This window comes from Delphinus delphis, chromosome 8 (assembly GCF_949987515.2).
Source record: "Delphinus delphis chromosome 8, mDelDel1.2, whole genome shotgun sequence".
Classification (NCBI taxonomy): Eukaryota; Metazoa; Chordata; class Mammalia; order Artiodactyla; family Delphinidae; genus Delphinus; species Delphinus delphis.
This window is the reverse complement of record NC_082690.1, coordinates 104,261,822-104,282,401: the sequence shown is the minus strand read 5'-3', so window position 1 is coordinate 104,282,401 and position 20,580 is coordinate 104,261,822. Positions and strand designations below refer to the sequence as shown.

The 20,580-nt window shown below is 46.1% G+C and overlaps 1 protein-coding gene across 3 annotated transcripts; it reads left to right on the top strand.

Moving 5' to 3' along the window:
• Positions 1 to 5,904: 5,904 nt before the first annotated feature.
• MRPL11 (mitochondrial ribosomal protein L11) lies at positions 5,905 to 9,825 on the top strand. 3 transcript variants are annotated; one of them, XR_009520319.1, is made up of 6 exons: positions 5,971 to 6,278; positions 6,654 to 6,749; positions 7,173 to 7,266; positions 7,351 to 7,510; positions 8,636 to 9,044; positions 9,494 to 9,802. XR_009520319.1 is itself a non-coding variant. In XM_060017529.1 (5 exons), exons 1-5 carry the CDS (start codon positions 6,156 to 6,158, stop codon positions 8,739 to 8,741), a joined length of 579 nt encoding a protein of 192 aa, XP_059873512.1. In that variant the 5' UTR covers positions 5,971 to 6,155; the 3' UTR covers positions 8,742 to 9,810. The 3 variants fall into 3 exon arrangements, 2 of the variants coding, with proteins under 2 accessions (XP_059873513.1, XP_059873512.1); XM_060017529.1 differs by having other exon boundaries at positions 8,636 to 9,810; XM_060017530.1 differs by lacking the exon at positions 7,351 to 7,510 and having other exon boundaries at positions 5,905 to 6,278; positions 8,636 to 9,825.
• The last annotated feature ends 10,755 nt before the right edge of the window (positions 9,826 to 20,580 follow it).

Here is a 20,580-nt window from a genome sequence, read left to right as displayed (position 1 = left end):
AGGAACTCTGGCCCAGCTTGGGTGAGATGCTCGCTCCTGGCCAGTCAACTACAGATAGGCAGGATCACGTCATATAAAAATAGTTGCTGGGTCCAACCCCATGGATTGGAGGTGCATTTTCAGAGAATGGGGGAACATCAAGGTCATGGATTGGACCTAAATGTGTCCACTACAAAAGGCAGTTGGGGGCTTCCCTGGTGGCGCAGTGGTTGAGAGTCCGCCTGTCGATACAGGGTACACGGGTTCGTGCCCTGGTCCGGGAAGATCCCACGTGCTGCGGAGTGGCTGGGCCCGTGAGCCATGGCCGCTGAGCCTGCGCGTCCGGAGCCTGCGCTCTGCGGCGGGAGAGGCCGCGACAGTGAGAGGCCCGCGTACCGCAAAAAAAAAAAAAAAAAAAAAAAATGCTGGTCGAACTCACTAAATCAATTCCATAACCCACTTATAGGTCACAACCCTAGTTTGAAATAAGCCCTGCTTAAGATCAAGAGGTCAGCAGGTCTGGTTTCTCCTGAGGCCTCCCCGAGTGACTTACAGGTGGCCCCCTTCTCCCTGCATCTTCACATAGTCTTTTCTCTGCACACGCATCTCTGCTGTCTCTCTACATGTCCAAATTTCCTCTTCTTAAAGGACACCAGTCAGATTGGATTAAGGCCTCATTTTGACTTAATCACCTCTTTAACATCCCTATTTCCATATACAGTCACATTTTGAGGTAGTGGGGGTTAGGCTTTCAACATATTACTTTCAGGGGGAGATAATTCATCCCATAACAGTCACCTTCCTGAGGTGGAGGCAGGCAGAGAAGAAAAGGGGAGAAAGAGTATCCAGGTACGTATATGCACAGACAGGAGGGCACAGGGTGACAGGGAAGGGTGTGCTCCCTGGTGTGACTGGATGGTAGATGGGAGGTAGGGAGCAGCAGGTTAGAGAGGTTAGTGGGGCCTTGAATCCCATCTACACCAACAAGTGTAGACTTTAGCTTGTAGGGTAAGGAGTCTCAGCGGGGTCCCCTGGGCTCTGTGAGAAGTACAGGTATCCCTGGATGGAGAATCCCAGGAAGATGCACGTTAATGAGTGTCTCAGATGGACTGAGATCTACACTGCAGGGAAAAGAAGCCGTAGGTGCCAATGACAAGCTTTACACAAGGGCCTGACACTGGCCAAGTTGGAGAGGCTAGATTGGAGGGGCAAGAATGGAGGCAGAGAGCCCATAGAGGGGCCCATAGAGCATCCAGCCCAGGAAAGATGAAGGCTGAACTGACAATAATAATCGTTAACTTCCATAGAGTGCTTACCATAGGCCCTGTGCCAGCCGGAGCTAAGCACCCAACCTGGTTAATCTCACTGAATTCTCTCAACAGTCCTGTCTGGTAGGTATCTTCATTATTCTTCTTTCACAGTTGAGAAAACTAAGGCCCAGAGAGGTGAAGTGACTTGCCTGAATTCACACAGCTGGCGAGAAGTGTGTGTGTATGTTGGGAGAGTGAGAACCTGGCTGTCAGCCCTACTTTCTGGGCAGTCATGGAGGGGATGGCAGAATTGGTGGGAGCTGTAGGGACATAAGTGGGCGAGACTTGTGGACAATTTGAATGTGGGGCCTTAGGGAGGGGGTGCACTATATGCGGGTAGTTCTAGGTCCCTAACTCCCCACGTCTGCAATCAAAGTTGACAGGAGCCCTGGCAATTCTCTGGCAGTCCAGTGGTTAGGAGTTTGTGCTCTCATTGCCAGGGGCCTGGGTTCGATCCCTGGTCAGGGAACTAAGATCCCTCAAGCTGCGCTGTGTGGCCAAAAAAAAGAAAAAAGGAAAAAAAAAGAAGTTGAAGGGAGCCCAGCCAACTCCTTCTCTCGCTGCCTTCCCCCTTCTTTGGCTGCTCCTCCATGATGCCTCTGGGCGCCCCCAGGGTACCAGGCATGGGGCCAAGCGTTGTTTGTGTGTGACAGGTACAGATCTCGGTCCATACTTCCTGCGTGTAAAATGCAGAACTTTACTTTTCTTTAACTCAACTTCATCTCTGGTTCCATTGATGGAAATTCAGAATCCCTTCCCTTTCCCCCAGCAGGATGCACCCGGCACCCAATGCTGTCTGTTCACACAGGTCCCCATTGAGATGGGCTGATGGGACCTGTACCCTGAGAAGACTTCTACATTGTCAGCCTTTGCCTGCAGGACTGGTGGCTTCCTGCTCTCTTCCTGTCATGCTTCAAAGCATAGGAGCTTTTCTGCCACACAAGGACGCAGGCATTTCTGCTGAGCCTTCCATGGTCACCGCACAGCTGCTCCCTCCCCGGGTCTTGCTGCTTCCCTGGGGAATGCGAGTAGCCACCCCCTACTCCTGCCCTCACCTGCTTTTCTGGGATTCATTAACCCACCTGAGAAGCAGGCTAGGGGCTTTTCCAGCTGGGACCTTCTACATCCCTCCTCTTGTCACTCTATCCCTCTTTCCTCTTGCAGCCCAGTGAATCTTTGATACTGTGTACTTTGGGGGTCTGCAAAACCCCCACCCACAAATATAATATTGTCTAGGCTTTTCCATTTTCCGTGGGATACAGGCTCAGTTTTAGCTTGATCTCCACCTTCTCATTTCCTTTTTCTCTGACTCTTCTCCTGCAGCTGCAGATGCCTCACTCTCCTGCTCTTCCTCCCAGCTCCGTAACTGCTCCTTTTCCGTTTCCTCTGCTCACTCCTTCTTCTCTTCTTTTCACTCTTTATTTATTTTAATTAATTTATTTATTTTTGGCTGTGTTGGGTCTTCGTTGCTGCGCGTAGGCTTTTCTCTAGTTGCGATGAGCGGGGGCTACTCTTCATTGCGATGCGCGGGCTTCTCATTGCAGTGGCTTCTCTTGTTGCGGAGCATGTGCTCTAGGCACGCAGGCTTCAGTAGTTGTGGCACACAAGCTCAGTAGATGTGGCTCACAGGCTCTAGAGCGCAGGTTCAGTAGTTGTGGCACACGGGCTTAGTTGCTCCGCGGCATGTGGGATTTTCCTGGAGCAGGGCTCGAACCCGTGTCCCCTGCATTGGCAGGCGGATTCTTAACCACTGCACCACCAGAGAAGTCCCTTCACTCTTTATTTTGTTTTATTTATTTTTTAAAAATCTTTGGCCGCACCACGCAGCATATGGGATCTTACCTAGTTCCCTGACCAGGGATCGAACCTGTACCCCCTGCAGTGGAAGTGAGGAGTTTTAACCGCTGGACTGCTGAGGAAGTCACTCTTCTTTTCACTCTTTAAATGTGAGTTCTCTTCTCGTCTCTTCTCTCCACCCCAGGCAATCTCACTCCTGGCCCTGGCCTCAAAGACTGCTAGTCTCTGTGTTACAGAGGCCAGTGTTCCTGTCTGCTTCTCTCCCAGATCATACCCTTCAGACGGGTGTCGCACAGACACACCCAAACTCAACTCATTGTCTTCTACCTGAACCTACAACTCCTGTGTCTCCAGCATTCAAAGTGAAAGGCCTAATCATTCATTTGCATGATTATTCAGGCCAGAATTCTGGGCATCACTCGTGATGCTTCTCTCCCCCTCCTTCCACAAATTACCCATCAAGCACTAACTTCTGCTGATTTGTGTGGCAGCCTAGGGAATGGTCAAGTGCATGAATCCTTACAGCCAAACAGTCTGGGTTCAAATCCTGACACTGCCACATTCTAACAGTGTAAGTTTGGACAAGTAACTTAACCTCTCTGTGCTTCAGTTTCCTCATCTATAAAGTGGGCATAATAATAGCACCTATACCTCAAAGGATTGCAATGAGATTTAAATGAGTTATTCTTGGACTTCCCTGGTGGTTCAGTGGTTAAGAATCTGCCTGCCAATGCAGGGGACATGGGTTCGAGCCCTGGTCCGGGAAGATCCCACATGCCGCGGAGCGCGGAGCAACTAAGCCTGTGCGCCACAACTACTGAGCCTGTGTGCCACAACTACTGAAGCCCACGTGCCTAGAGCCCATGTTCCGCAACAAGAGAAGCCACCGCAATGAGAAGCCCACATGCCGCAATGAAGAGCAGCCCCCATTCACCGCAACTAGAGAAAGACCACGCGCAGCAACGAAGACCCAACGCAGCCAAAAATAAATAAATTTATTTTTTTAAAAATGAGTTACTCTTCATAAAGATGTACACACTTCATACTACACAGGCATTTGTTGACTAAAATAAACTCTATATTCTAAGTATCTCTTGGACTGGTCCCAAGCTACCATTATCTCTGCACCGTCTTACTGCCCTGACCTAATCGGTCTCGCTGCATCAAATCCCTGCTCTCCTCCAATCCCTCTACACATCCAAGCCAGGGTCACCTTTTCAAAATGCAAATATGATGCAAATACTTAACACTCTTCAATGGCTTCCTACTGTATAGCCCGCACTCCTTAGCAGGCTGGCAAGGCCTGTGAGATCGGGTCCTCACTCGCCTGTCTGGGCTCATCTTCGCCACTGAACAGTCTGGCCTCCCACATATCCAAACGCAGACTAGGGAGTTGCTTCCTTATAATCTGTAAGAGCTGAGTAATCAAAACTGTCCTTTCATTGACAGCAAGTGGAAATTGCACCCAATGGAGCCCAGTTTGTGCCAGGCCACATTCTTGGCTCCCTGAGCACCTGCCATGCCCATTTGCTTCCTGATTCCTTCATTCAGGAAGGATTTATTTCTTTATTTGTAAATAAATTTGTAAATATAGGTTGAGTGATGTGGGGCACCCAGAGATAAATCCTACCCAGCTTGGCTTGCTCTGGGCCAGGCCCTCTTCTATGTGCTTTACCTGAATTAACTAATTTCCTGTGAGGTAGGTATTATATTCAGCCCCATCTTACTAGTGAGGAAACGGAAGCACAGGGAAGCTAACTACTGTGCCCCAGGTTTTACAGCTAGTAAATCAAAGAGCCTTCTTGGTTCCAGAGTCTTGAGAAGGTTTATGAGGCTGAGCGTTACAAGAACTTGATAGACTTCAGAGACAGGAGCAATCACATTTCCTTAGTGGGAGTCCAACGCGAATGCAGAATAAAAAGTTTATGTGTCTCACAGTTTACAGTGTGGTTTCACATGGATCATATCATTTTACATGGATTATATCATTTAACCAGGGATTACAGCAGTACAGACTTGTGGCAAACAGAACAAGGTCTAGAATCAGATAATCTCATATTTCTTTCCCAGCCCTGTCACACACAGGGTAGGTGTTTTAGGGCCTCTTTTTGTGCCTCAATTTCTCATTTGTAAAGGGGGTATAATAAAACAATATACATCATGCCACTGTGAGGATTAAATGAGATAATAATGCCCTTAGCACAGTGCCTGGCAAGTAGCAAATGCTAAAAATAATGATAATAACTACAATAAGAAGAAGATGCTGGCTTATTTTATTGGACACAGGTGATGTATCAACTACGTTCTGGGCCTCTTAAGCCTCACAAGAGCTCTGCAAGGTTTTGTCCTTATTGTACAGTGAAGAGCACGTGCTGACTAGGTGTCAGGTATTGTTCTAAAGCACTTTGCTGACTCAATCCTCACAACAATCCCAGGGGTAGGTACTACCTATTATAATCCTCTTTGTACAGAGGGGGAAACTGAGCATAAATTAAATAAGTTGATCAAGTTCACAGCCAGCAAGAGAAGCAACCAGGCAGTTTACTTCCAAGGTCCTACTCTTAACCATCTTCCCTTTCAACAACAGGTGAAGAAACAGGCTCAGAAAGTGAAGAGATCCCCACTCCTAAAAAGGAGCGCTAAACTATTTTCCAACCCAGGGATTATCACTATGTCCAGCAGATGGCGCCCCAGGACATAGCAAGCTGTGGGATTCGCATACGCGGTCAAAACTACCATACCCACAATGCAGTGCGGATATTAAGGGCCACCTGCCAGTTTAGCTGTCTGAGGCACTGCCTGTGTGCTCTCCAGGAGGAACGTGTGTGTCTGAGACATTCGGGTCCTTCCTCAATCTTAAGGTAGCAAGTTAAAAGTTTTTTCCGCTTCATCTCATCTTCCTTGTCTTACTAGTTGGAGAGCGGAAGGATGAATCCACGCTGCTATTGGTTGGCTTCATCTGCCTTACCCTAACGTGAGGACCCTTGACCTTTAACCCAAGGTGGCGGCGCCAGGAGCCTTAGCTCTTGCTGTGGACCTGAGATGATCTAAGGCCGGGGACTCCGCCTCATGTCGAAGCTAAGCCGGGCCACTCGGGCCCTCAGGAAGCCCGAGGCCGGCGGCGTGATCCGGACCATCGTGCGGGCAGGCCAGGCCATGCCCGGGCCCCCACTAGGCCCCGTCCTGGGTCAGGTGCAGCCGCGGCAGGAACCTGGCGTGGGAGGCGTCGGAGGGTGGGAGCTAGAACCCGGGTGGCGGGTGCGGGCTGGGCCAGAGCGGCCTCGGTTTAAAACGCGGCTCTGCTGCCCACACGTTGTATGTCCTTGGGTTAGTTACACAGCCTCTTCGAGACTCAGCTTCCTCTGTTCTTCGTCCACGAGCTGTTGTAAGGATAGAGAGGCGTGAAACATACGAATCATCTGGCACATAAAATGGTAGTTGGATCTGGGTAGAGAAAAGAGAATGGGAGCTTAGGGAAGTGAAGACGGAGGAGAGAATGGATGGAGCCTCCGGGGGAAAGGGAGCCGTCCCTTCCTCCGCACGCTGACCCCTATGCCTGCCTCACAGCGAGGCGTTTCCATCAACCAGTTCTGTAAGGAGTTCAACGAGAAGACCAAGGACATCAAAGAAGGCATTCCTCTGCCTACCAAGATTTTTGTGAAGGTGAGGAGTCGGGACTCTGATCCCCAGTTTCCTTCTCATTCTCCCCAGGCCCTGGAGCTGGTCACCTGGGGTTGCTACTCTGCGCATAACTTGGGGCAAGTGTTTTCCTGTTACCCGGCCCCACTTTCCCCATTTATACAGTAGGGACTAGGCCATATCTTTCCTGAACCCGCGCTGCCATATTGCAGATCTTTCCTTTGTTTCTCCAACTTGCTGGGGCTTCCAGAGCAGAGTTGGACCTGGAATAGAAGTGACAGGGACGTTTGTTGCAGATTTGTTTCTTCTGTGGTTTTGTTGTCAGTTAAAGGGAAGGAAGGTGAGCTGAGGGAAGGGGGGACAGGAAGTTAGAAGTTCCCTGGGCTGGGGCAGCAGGGGTTGGGGGAGGTGGGAAGAAAGATTCTCATGTGTCTTTTTTCCTTTCAGCCTGACAGGACATTTGAAATCAAAATTGGCCAACCCACTGTTTCCTACTTCCTGAAGGCAGCTGCTGGGATTGAGAAGGGGGCCCGGCACACAGGTAAGGGGCAGGGTGGGCATCTGGGCTTCTGGGCTCTGGAAGGAAGCAGTGACACCTGAAGGGCTATTTGTTCCTTGCTCCCAGGGAAAGAGGTGGCAGGCCTAGTGACACTGAAGCACGTGTATGAAATCGCCCGTGTCAAAGCTCAGGATGACGCCTTCGCCTTGCAGGATGTGCCCCTGTCCTCTGTTGTCCGCTCCATCATTGGCTCTGCCCGTTCCCTGGGCATTCGTGTGGTGAAGGAGTGAGTTTCCGGGGAAGCTCAGTGGGAGGGGAGGGCCTGGAAAGTTCTTGACTCTGGGACAAAGCTGAGGGCCCACTGAGTGGGAGAGTCAGCTTCTGCGTTAATGGATCTTAGATTCTTGGGAGTGGGGAGCCTCGTTCATTCATTTGGAATATACTTGTTAAGTACCTATCACGTGTTAGGCATTGTTCTGGACACTGGATGCAGCTAGGAAGGATGTAGCTGTGCTTGACCTTGCTTTCTAAGGAACTCAGAGTCCAGAGATGGAGGCAGATCCATAAATGGAGCAGTATACTGCCAGATGGTCAGTGTTGATAAAAGGAACTACAGGTATCCTCAGAACAGGGAGCAGAGCCCTGGGAAGTGAGGTCAAGGACTGGGGCAAGCATTGCAAGAAGTAGAAAAGTCCCTGTGAAGGATGTAAGGTGAAGGAATGGAGCAAAGAAGTTCAGTGTGATCTGGGTATATAATGCTAGAGGCAGAATGGGACATAGTAGGACGTGAGCCAAACGGACTAGTTGGTTCTCAAATTCAGACTTGATCCTGAGGCCAGCAGCAGGCCCCCTCATGGGGCTTCGGATGGCCTCAGAAATTGTTTCCTTGAAGTGAGATGTAGGGTGGGAGAGCCTCTGGCCAGACGACAGCAGGGGCAACACTCAACCCTTTGCTGGCCTCTTGCTGCTGGTGTCACACCCCATGCAAAGGCTTACGGTTGGTTGTTTCCCAAGAGGAGTGGGGTTAAACGTGGAACAGGGATAGACTTTACTTTGCTCAGATCTTTACTTGCATTGGGAGTACAGAAGTGAGTGAATCTGATCCTTGCTCTGAAAGAGATATGCGTGCACCACCTGATGACTTCATTTCACAAAATGTTTTGGGGCGCAGAGGAAGGGCAGCTTAATTTGGACTAGGGTGTAGCTGTGCTCATCCTCAAAAGGTGAGTAGGGCTTTAAGAAAGGAGTAAAAGGCAGGGGTGATAGTGGGGTGACAGTTCTGGCAGAGGAAACAGATGAGCAAAGGTATGGGGGCAGGAGGGGAGAGGGGTTCTGAGACAGTGACATGGTGCTGTGAGCTCCCCACCAGTGACCGGCCCTTCACTTACCGTCTGTTTTTCTGTACCTGCAGCCTCAGTTCAGAAGAGCTGGCAGCTTTCCAGAAGGAGCGAGCCCTGTTCCTGGCTGCTCAGAGAGAGGCAGACTTGGCAGCCCAGGCAGAAGCTGCCAAGAAGTGACCCCTGCCCCCCACCCTCCAGGATTTTGAAGGGGCCAGTTGGGAAGGCGGGGCCAGCGGGGAGGAAGGGAGGTCACATCAACCTGATTATATTTTTCTGACTTTAAATTATGTATGCATGTGTGGTTATATCAAAAGGATCAAATGTGAATAAACATCTTTTGTCACCCACTCTCAGTTTCTGCCTTGGGACCCCAGAGAAGGGGACCTCATCCACGCAGAGCGACTGCCCAGGATCTGAATTGGCAGGGGTAGCAGAAAATCCTGTGTTTTCCCATTTTCCAGGGGTGAGAGAAAGGGCAAGGTAGGTGGGGGCATGGCTGCTGGACTTGGGTGTACAGAGGCAGCAGATGTTGTTTCTGCTTCCATCAGAAATGCCTCCTATCTCTTGGGGACTTGCCACCTCAACAGAGACAGAACCCTTTGGGGACTTCAGGTCACAGCCCCAAGCAGGGTTGCTACATGGAGTGCCCTGGATCCCAAGGGCTACTTCAGGCCCCTCTATTAAGCTGACCCTGGCTCTGAGTCAGGTGATATCTGAATGTGAATTATTGTGGGGTTTATGGCTACAGACCCATGGAAGAAGCAAAGCATCGGTAGGTACCTGCCCATGGTGGGAGGAGTCCTTGGGAAGCCCTGGCCTTTTGTTTTCCCATTAGTAATAATATCAAGGACTATTGTCCCCTCAGAGAAAAGAGGAGGAGTTGGGGGGAAAATGGGATTCACATTTACTAAGCACCTGTTGTGTGCTAGGTACTTGGTTTTACACCGAGAAGATTTGGAAAGCATAGGAAAAACCCTACAAGAAAAGAAAAGCCTCAAGTAATCCCCTCACCTAGATGAGATTCCTGGCAATATTGTGGTATATATCTTTTCTGCTTGTTTTTTTTTCTTTGTGTTTATATATAATATTTTAAGAATAAAACAAATTTGGGTCATACTCTAGATACTGTTGTATTCTACTTTTACTTGTAACTTGGCAATGATTTAGAACATTTTTTCATTATTAATCATCTTCCTAAAACAATTTTTAATGGCTACTTAGTATTCTGTCTTATGGGTAGACCATTATTTAACCAAGTCCTCAACTGTTGGGTAGGTTTGTTGTTTGCATTAAAAAAAAAAATACACACAACCCTGTGATGAACATCATTTGGTCCTCTGCTTCAGGGTCTCCCAAAACTTCAATCAAGGTGTCAGCTGGGGCTGTGGTCTCATCTGAGGCTTGACTGGGGAAGGATCCACTGTCAAACTCACGTCGTTGTTGGCAGCATTTAATTCTTTCTGAGCAGTTGCATGAGGGCCTCAATTTCTTGCTGGTTATCAGTCAGAGGCCATACTCATTTCCATTCTCTCTAGCTGTGTTGTCTTGGGCAAGTTACTTAACTACTCTGTGCTTTAGATCCATCATCTATAAGATAGAGAAAATAGTGCTTATCTCAAAAGGTTGAAGCAATAACTGCATATATGGCCAGTTAATTTATGGCAAAGGAGCCAAGAATATATATACAATGGGGAAAGGACAGTCCCTTCAATAAATGGTGTTGAGAAAAGTGGACAACCACTTGCAAGAGAATGAAACTTTAAAAATTAACTCAAAATAGGTTAAAGACTTGAGCATAAGACCTGAAACCATAAAACTCCTAGAAGAAAACAGACTCCTTGACATTGTTCTTGGCAGTGAGTTTTTTTATTTGACCGCAAAAGCAAAGGCAACAAAGCAAAAATAAACAATGGGACTACATCAAACTAAAAAGCTTCTGCACAGCAAAGGAAACCGTCAACAAAATGAAAAGGCAATGTACAGAGTAAGGGAAAAAGATTTATAAATCGTATACCTGATAAGGAGTTAATATCCATAGTATATAAAGAACTCATACAACTCAATAACAAAAACAAAAAAAAACCAAAAACAAAAACCCAGAAAAACAACAATCACACACACACACACATATACTCTAGTATCATTCAAGAACAAGCAATTCTCTTGCTTCGCATCACCCTTTAGCCACTGCCCCATTTCTCTGGGTTTTTTTTGTTTGTTTGTTTTTTTGTTTTTTGTGGTATACGGGCCTCTCACTGTCGCGGCCTCTCCCGTTGCGGAGCACAGGCCCTGGACGCGCAGGCTCAGCGGCCATGGCTCACGGGCGCAGCCGCTCTGCGGCATGTGGGATCCTCCTGCACCGGGGCACGAACCTGTGTCCCCCGCATCGGCAGGCGGACTCTCAACCACTGTGCCACCAGGGAAGCCCCCATTGCTCTGTTTTCTTTCACTGTAACAGTTAAAAGAATTGTCTAAACAGACTCTATACTTTTCATCTCCCATTTACTCTTTGCTTGTAATGTTTTTTGTCTCAAAGTCTGTTGTGTCTGTTATTAAATATACCTACACCAATCTCTCTTTTGTTTAGAGTCAGCACAATATATCTTTTTTTTTACATCCTTTCCACCTTTTCCTATTATGTTTTAGATGCTCTTGTAACAGAATTAGTTGGTGTGGTAGCCACCTTCCAAAATGGCTCTCGAACCCTACCTCTTAGTAATTAACACTCCCCCACATTGTGCTGGGGTTAGTCTATGTCACCAAGACTGGCAGAAGTGCTGTCATGTCACTTCCAAGATTAGGTCATCCTAATCCCCACAGCTCCCATCTTGGTTACCTTCTCTCCTTTATAGTTGCACCCACCCACCTCTCTCCTAGTATCCTAATCCCTGGCAACCACTTTTCTGTTCTCTACCTCTATTATAGGGAGGTCTTTGTCCTCATTTCTAGAATGCTATATGAGTGAACTCATACAGTATATGTCCTTTTGAGGTTGTTTTCTTTTCTCACCCAGTCTAATGCCTTTGAGATCCATCCAAGTTGTTGTGTGTATTAATAGTCTGTTCCTTTTTCATTGCTGAATAGTATTCCAAGGTATGGATGTACCACAATTTGTTTAATCATTTATCTATTGAAGGGCATTTAGTTGTTTCCACTTTTTGGCTATTACAAATACAGGGATTATTCTTGGAAGATGTAATTTTCATTCCTCTGGGATAAATGCCCAGGAGTGCAATTGCTGGGTCATATAGTAATTGTGTTTTCAGTTGTTTAAGAAACCTCAAAATTATTTTCCAGAGTAACTACATTACTTACACTGCCCCAGCAATATATGAATGATCCAGTTTCTCTGCAGCCTCATCAGAACTTGATGTTGTTGTTATTATTTTAGTTGTTCTAATAGGTGGGTTGTGATATCTTGTTGTGGTCTTAATTTGTGTTTCCATAATGTCTAGGGTTGTTGAAAATCTTTTCATGTGCTTATTTGCTATATATCTATGTTCTTTGGTGAATTGTCTCCATTTTTTGGTCCATTTTCTTCTCTTTCTTTTTTCTTTTTTTTGGCTGCACTGTGTGGCTTGTGGGATCTTAGTTCCCCAACCAGGGGTTGAACCTGGGCCCTTGGCAGTGGGCCCAGTGAAAGTGCCGAGTCCTAACCACTGGACCGCCAGGGAATTCCCTTTTGTCCATTTTCTAATGAATTGTTGTGTTTTTCTTTAACTGCTGTGTTTTGAGAGTTTTAGGGAGGAGCTCTTTGTCAGGTATGTGGTCTGCAAATATTTTCTCCCATTGTGTAGCTTGTTTTTTCATCCTCTTAACAAGATCTTTCACAGAGCAAAAGTTTTCAACCTCAATAAATCCAATTTATCAATTATTTTCTTTTATGGATCATGCTTTTGGTGTCATGCCTAAGAACTCTTCACCAAACCCTTGGTACCTAAGATTTTCTCCTATGTTTTTTCCTAAAATGTTATATTTATGGCTTATTTTTAGCTCTCTGTCCACATCATGAAAACTTTATTATAGCTGTGTCTTCTTTTGTTTATTTATTTATTTATTTATTTATTGCGGTACGTGGGCCTCTCACTGTTGTGGCCTCTCCCATGGCGGAGCACAGGCTCTGGACGCGCAGGCTCAGCAGCCATGGCTCACGGGCCCAGCTGCTCCGCGGCATGTGGGATCTTCCTGGACCGGGGCACGAATCCATGTTCCCTGCTTCGGCAGGCGGACTCTCAACCACTGCGCCACCAGGGCAGCCCCCCCCTTTTTTTTTATTTGATAAACAACTTTATTTATGAATGACCTGGGGAAATTTGTTAAAATGCAGAATTTAATTTAATATCTGAGGAGGGACTCACGATTTTGAATTTCTAACAAGCTCCCAAGGTGATGTCAGTGTTGCCGGTTTTTGGACCAAAACTCTGAATACCAAGGTGGGGAGAGGTGAGATAGAAATATAAAACAGAAGAAAGGAGAATGATGAGGTGAGGCAAAGAAAAAATACGGTTTGTTTGAGGTCATGGCTAGGGATGCGCCACTTTACATGGACCATGGAGATCAGTAGACTTTCTTTAAAAACTATACCTATTCTGCTATATCTTGGTTAGTTTCTAGACGGCAAAAAATTTCTGCTTCATTTACAGTCTTAGTAGTAATTTTTCAGAGGGAGCTTGAAGTTGCTACTGGTAGAAAAAAGAGTAGGAAAAGTCAGACATGTACAATGTTTTGAAGGACCAAATGTTACTCTTCCATTTGTGTTCTCAGGTAGCTTCCAGAATCCTAGCATTTCCCCAGCTTGGTTATCCAGCCTGGCACATACTTTCCTCCTCCTTAGCTAGATATAATCTCCTTGTATGTTTGATGGAAACTCAGTTGGCCTTAGGGAAAGCATTTAATTTGCTGAATTCCCATGAATTTTTAACAACAATCATGCATTTAATCCTATTGGGGCACTCGCATTTTAGAGGAAGGACTGCTTATTCAAGAACAATAAATCTTAAATAGTGCATCATATTTGGGTGAGTCTAACTTTCCTAATCCTCATAAATCACCTCATGGACCACTGTTCTTCTAGGAATGGGAGATGTAACACTTACTCTCCTGGTGCTCTTACATGCAGTCTTCTCAAAGGATTATAAAAAATCATTCTGAAGTTTTACTTTTTTATAACAAGAGTGCAAAGAAGTTAAGATCTTGTTGCCTCTCACTCTCAATATATATATTATGTATAGGTTCAATTCAACCTAGGTTTTAAGAAAAAAAGCCATGGCCATTTCTTTTTGAAAAATTTATATATTGTTGCATTTTATTCCAAGTTTCCTATTTGAGTGATGTGAATGAGGTCTGCTGCCACCCCCTGCTTCTGATGATATTAGTGACTTCCATACTGCACCTTTTATATTTTTCAATTTTTGTTGTACTTCTGCCACAGCTCCATAGTGAGAGGAGCAGATGATTTCTAACTATTGTGTGGCTACTTCTTCCCCTGGACTATCTGGGTGTGCTCAGTTACAGCACTGTGTCAGATGTCTTCCAACTAAACGATGATTACATTGCTTTTTTCATCTATTCTGTAGATAATCTTAGTCACTGGCCTGCAGCAAAGCTGGAATGAAGTCTCAGAGGTATATTTCAACTTGCAAAACAATCGTGAAGGTTGGCCTTGCATTTTCATAAGGCAGTTTGTGTTTTCTTAAGGAGTTCTTATCCTGTGCCTAAATGGCTTTACTTGCCTTGTGAGAATCAGCTGACTTTTTTTTTTTTTTTTGGCACTACGCGGGCCTCTCACTGTTGTGGCCTCTCCCGTTGCGGAGCACAGGCTCCAGACGTGCAGGCTCAGCGGCCATGGCTCACGGGCCCAGCCGCTCCACGACATGTAGGATCTTCCCGGACTGGGGCACGAACCCATGTCCCCTGCATCGGCAGGTGGACTCTCAACCACTGTGCCACCAGGGAAGCCCATCAGCTGACTCTTTATGTGTGTGTGACTTCATCGAACCTTTTAAGAAACTATTTCTTGTTATTTTCAACTTTGGCATTTCCAGGCAAAAATTTGCATAGATATTTGCATAGAAAATATGAGTCTGCTTCCAAGCCTTCTAGCAGGGACTTTGTATCAAAAGTGAAAAGGAAAGAAGATGAAGCTAAAATCCTTATACATGGCTACTTGGGTGTAACTAAGAAGCAATCTAGACATCCTGGTTTGCTTGTAAGCACATCGTGGGTATATAGTGCCAATCTTACATTTGAAGAAGTTTGCAATTAGCTATGTCTTCTTAAGCACCATGTCCTCTTAAACCATATCCACAGTATAGTTATGTTTTACATTTAAGTCTGTGACCCATTTTGAGTTAATTTTTGTATAAAGTATGAGGCTTAGGTTGAAATTCTTTTCTCCCCCGCCACGGACGTCTAATTACCCCAGTAGCATTTGTTGAAAACGTTATTCTTCTTGCATTGAATTGCTTCTGCACTTGATTTTCTTCAGCTCTGAAAATCTGGGGAAATTCAGTTCTGCCCCTCAGAGGTTTTGAGTTGAGCATTCATCCCCGTGCAGATTTGAAATCTGGCTGATGTCTCGATGGGGAGACTGGTCCTGAGTTTCTGGCACTGTGTATGACATAATTATACTCCATATGCAGTATATGCCACCAATTTTTATTTCAAATGATGATTTTTAATTACATGTGTTCATTATATCAATAGGGTGATTTTATTTTGCTCAAATAACTGAAATAGAAAATAATATTTTGGATTGTGTACTTTTACTAAAACTTGGCCTAGTATAGATTATAGTAGCCTGTGATATATTAAGATACCCACATGGTTTTCAGACAATGTACAAACAGGCCACTCAGCACATTGTTTTATAATTTTTTGCCCAAAAAACCCCCAAAAAACCCTTGATACGGGTTCCAATTTTCCATTTCCAATTGTTTTCCAATTGAATTTTTAATTTCAGTTTTCATCTTTTTTATCGTATTTCTAGAAAATCTATTGGTTCTTTTTCAAGTCTGCTTATCACTGTTTTCATTTCGTGTTCCCTGTAAATGTTCCTTTTTTTTAAACTTTGCATATTTGAATCATTTCTTATTTATTTATTTATTTATATACTTGCCTTGTGGACTTTATTTTTTTTAATTAATTTTTATTGGAGTAGAGTTGATTTACAATGTTGTGTTAGTTTCTTCTGTACAGCAAAGTGGATCAGTTATACATATACATACGTCCACTCTATTTTAGATTCTGTTCCCATATAGGCCATTACAGAGTATTGAGCAGAGTTCCCTGTGTTATACAGCAGGTCCTTATTAGTTGTCTATTTTATATATAGTAGTGTGTATATGTCAATCCCAATCACCCAGTTTATCCCCCTCCCTTTCCCCCTTGGTAACCCTAAGTTTGTCTTCTATATCTGTGACTCTATTTCTGTTTTGTCAATAAGTTCATTTGTACCATTTTCTTTTTAGTGAGTTACTTAATTTTTTAAAGTGTTTTTTTGTTTGTTTGTTTTTCATCTTTTTGGCCACGCCACACAGCTTGCGGGATCTTAGTGAAACCGGGCATTGAACCCAGGCCCTCGGCAGTGAAGGCACTGAGTCCTGACCACTGGACTGCCAGGGAATTCCCCATGTTCCCTGTAGATGTTCTTGACTTGGTAATTAACTGCTTTAAACATGAAAACGTATAGTTGTTTTAAAGTCAGTAACTGACCCCTCCGATATACACACTGTGTGTATCTGTTTTGCTAGTTCCTGCCCGTATTGTCTTGCTTCTTTGTGTGTCTGGTTATCTTTGACTGTGTCCTGTTCAATGCCTGTGACACGTTATTTATGGAAGCTCCTTGAGGCCTAAGATGGATATGCCCTCATCCAGAGAGGTTTTCAGTTAGTCCTGCCGGGCACGAGAGGAGACTACAAAAGTCCTGATATTCGTCTCATCCCAGGCTAAATACACAGCAACTCTTCACCCGGTTACTAAAGTCAGAGACACAAGACTCCTCTCTTTTCCTCACCCCCCTCTAAACACATTAGCAAATCATGTTAGTTCTGTCTCCAAAGTATCCCCAGTCCAGTCACTCACCCCCATCTGTGCCTGGTGAAAGCTCTCATCCCCTCTTGCCTGGACCACGGCAGGAGCCCAGCTGGTCTCTCGGCTTCCACTCCTGCCTCCACTAATCCTTTCTCCACACACTGTCAGAGGGATGGCTTAAACATGTGAATTAAATCATGTCATTCCCCTGCTTAAATCTCCTCAATCAATTCCTATTGCATGTGAAATAAAATCTAAGTTTCTTATTGTGGTGTAAGGCCCTGAGTAATCTTTTCCCTCCTCTCCAACCACTCTTCCTCTCGCTGGCCTTGATCCAGCCACACTGATTTCCTTGCTCGTCCTTAAACAGGTCAAAGCCTTTCCCATTTAAATACCTCTACTCTTGCTTTCCTTTGGCCTGGAACATTCTTACTCCTGTTCCTCGTCTTTGATATCTTAGCTCAATGTTACCTTCTAGGAAAGGGCTTCCTGTCACCCCACTCTACGTTAGGACCCTCTGAACCAGAGCTGTGGTTCTCTACCATAGCAGCCTGGCTCTGTCCCTTACTGCATATTCTGTATGCTCCTTTGAGACTTTACTTACTTTTGGTTACATCTCCCCACAACTAGAATGTAAGCTCTGTGAGCCCAGAGATCTTGTCTGTCTTGTTCACTGCTGCGTCCCCAGCACCCAGAAACGTTCCTGGCACATGTAGTTACTGTGAATATTTCCCACATAAAAAAAATGAGGCTGCAGAGCCAGCCCTTGGGGTCAGTCTTTATGACCCCAAAACTTGTGCTCTTTCTCCTACATTCTGCTCCCAGGGCAGAGTCTGGAATCCGTGGGAAGGGAACTGGCTGAGGGTCAGATCTGGCTTCTGTAGCGACTCTGGTAGTGCCATCGGACAAGTCCTTTCCTCCCCGCTGGCCTCCGTTTATCCACCAGTGCTAAGGTATGACGCTCTGAGCCACAGGGACCTTGCCAGTGAGAGGAACAGAAGCAGATCCCTCTCTGTCCAGCAGGTAGAGCCATTGGCTCTTTTGAACTTGGCTGCCGGGATCTCTCATTCAGAATGTTGAGATGTCTTCTCATCAAAACGCACACTCTACTATCACCTACCGCCACCACCGAACACCAGTGAGGTGTTCATTTTTTTGCTCACATTTTAAAAATTTTTAAATGTTCATTTATTTAGTTTTACTTGTTAAAGAAACTTTTTATTTTGGAATATATTTAGATTTACAGAAATGTTATGAAAATACTAGTTTCCATATACTCCACACCTATTATTTCCCCTGTTATTAACATCATACACATATGGCACATTGGTCACATTTATGAACAAATATCGATACATTATTATTAACTAAAGTCCACACTTTATTCAGGTTTCCTTAATTTTTTATTTTATTTTTTTGGCCACGCCAGGGGTCTTAGTTTCCAGACCAGGGATCGAACCCATGCCCCCTGCAGTGGAAGAACAGAGTCCTAACCACTGGAGGGCCAGGGAATTCCTGGGTTCCTTTTGTTTTTAACCTATGTCTATTTTCTGTTTCAGGATCCTATCTAGAACACGTTACATTTCGTCATCATGTTTCCATAGGCTCCTCTTGGCTGTCCCAGCTTCTCAGACTTTCCTTGCTTTTGATGACCACCAGGGAGGTTTTAGGTTTTTTTTTTTCAGTTGATGAACAGTTTTACTAGAAAATGAACAATTTTTCCCAGTGTTTGAGACATAATGGACATATAACACTGTATAAGTTTAAGGTATACGACATAATGATTCGATATGTGTATATATTTCAAAGTGATTGCCACAGTAAGTTTAGTTAATATACCAGGGGTGGTTTGTAGATGGGACTCCAACATGTGTCTTGAGCTTATGGTCACTTAAGGTTCAAAGCTGAAAGATACAATGCTTGGCCCTCTGGGGAACTTAGGCACAAAATTCTTGTGGTAGAAATTGGTAACTTCCTACTCAGGTTCTTATTAGGCTGACCTTCAGAAGTGGTCCTCTCGATAAAATGTTTCTAGTGTGCCTGCCGTGTGTTTGGCCCTGTGATCGGCACCAGTGGGGGGTAGAGCAGAGACAGGGTCCTTTTGGGGCTTCCAGTCCAGTTCTTTTGTTCAAGTTGGAGAATAGACGCACAGGAAGGCAGAAGGTAACACTGCACCATCCTGTTTCACCCAAGGATGTATCCAAGGTGGAAAAAAGGTGACAGGTCCCTGGAATGCCTTCCCATAGGACCTCTGAAGGGCATGGCCTCAGAACTGGAGGATTTGGAATGAGAGGAGGTTTAGGGAATTCTCAGTGTTGTGCTCTCAGCTCCTGGAATCCAGCCCCCGTATTTCAGTGGGCTGGGGTGGGGGAGACTGGGGCCTGGAGTTTCCTTCCCCACCTTGAGAAAGAAACTTGTAAGCCTTCGTGGTCACCATTGCTTTCTAATTCAGTTTAATAACTTAAGTCCTTTCTGTGCTCCTCAGCTTATAAGAGGCCCCATCACGTCCTAGCAGCATCTTTGGGAGGTCAGGGCCGTTTCTTTCAGCCCCATTTTACCTGTGAAGAAACTGAGGCTCACGTCCTACTCGGCAGATAGTGGAGGTGGAATTTGAATCCAGCTCTTTCTGGCTCCTAATTTTCATTTCTGCCCCCACCATATCCTGTGGTGTATGGCCCTCAAGCTTAGAGGAAGACAGTGTTTTGGGAAACTTTTCCTCTTGATCCACTAAGTTATATTCTGCTCAGAAGTTTGGGGTCTGCTCTAGTTTGTGGACTGGGAGGGGAGGAGGCCCCTGCTCCAGCCCAAGCCTGCCCTTCCTGGGGAATCTGGCAGAGGAGACAGGCCAGGGCTTGGAGGCAGAGGACGTGGGTGTATTGCCCACCTGTGGCTCTCACTAACTGTGGGAGTAAAAAAATCACTTTTTCCTTGTGATCCTCAGTTTCTCCATCAATGAAATGGTGCTTATACACCTGTCCAGAGGCTTTATTGCAGCGACTAAGTGATATAAAATTGTTTGTCAGCTGAAAGCCCCATTCAGGGATAAAAGAGGTGGTTATCATTTCCAGTGAGAGATCCAGGACCCTAAATCCAGGGAAGCTGCTTGCCTGTAGGGCCAGGCTGAAGAAAGAAACTCATGTTCTGAAACTCCAAACTCATGTCCAGGAAAATGCCAAGCTGAATCCCCTACCCATCCCCAGACACTTCTGCTCCCTCCCACACTGGAAGCACTGCAAGCCCGGAGCAGAGAGGAGACTCCAGTACCCTTTAGCATTGGATGTCAAAGCATCTTGAAGCCAAGACGTAGCATCCGTTTCAGCTCCAAACTCTCAGCTTCTAGAACAGGGTGGGCCACACACAGAACACTCAGGTGTTGAGTGAATGAATGAATGAGTGCATGAGTGAATGAAGAAATGCCAGGGCTGTCAGCAGGTCCAGAGTTTACCTCCTAAGCTCCAGGCTCCCGTTGGGACCTCTCAACCTTCTCAGGTCACCACCCTTCCCTTTTCACAGAAGTGCATGACACCAGGTGTACCAAAAAGGCAAACTGGACTTTATTATAAAGTTGGCTACAAAGTCACCGCAGCACCACGAGGTGACCACCTGGGTAGTCCCAGGCAGTTGGGCAGCCGGGTGAGTCCCGCACCAGGTACACGCACTCGTGCAAGCACACGTGTGACGGCGGCAGGTCTGCCTTCCTCCATCGGAAAGGAACGTAGCGTCTCTTCGCGCCCCCCACCCCAGGCGCGGGGCGCAAAAGTCACAAGAAGGGCCGCCAGGGCGGCAGAGTCCATCGGAATTGAAATCCCGTTACTGGTGTGTAGAGAATTCTACGTGGGTGTCAAGAGCCCCTCAGGGCACAGGCTGGCCCAGGTGGGCACTGCCTTTCCCCCACCAAGGCCCAGGGGTGGCTTGGCCCCCCGGAGTGGAGAACTGGCCCAGGCCCATGGGGCAGCGCGGGGCGGGGGAAGTGAGACTCCCCCAT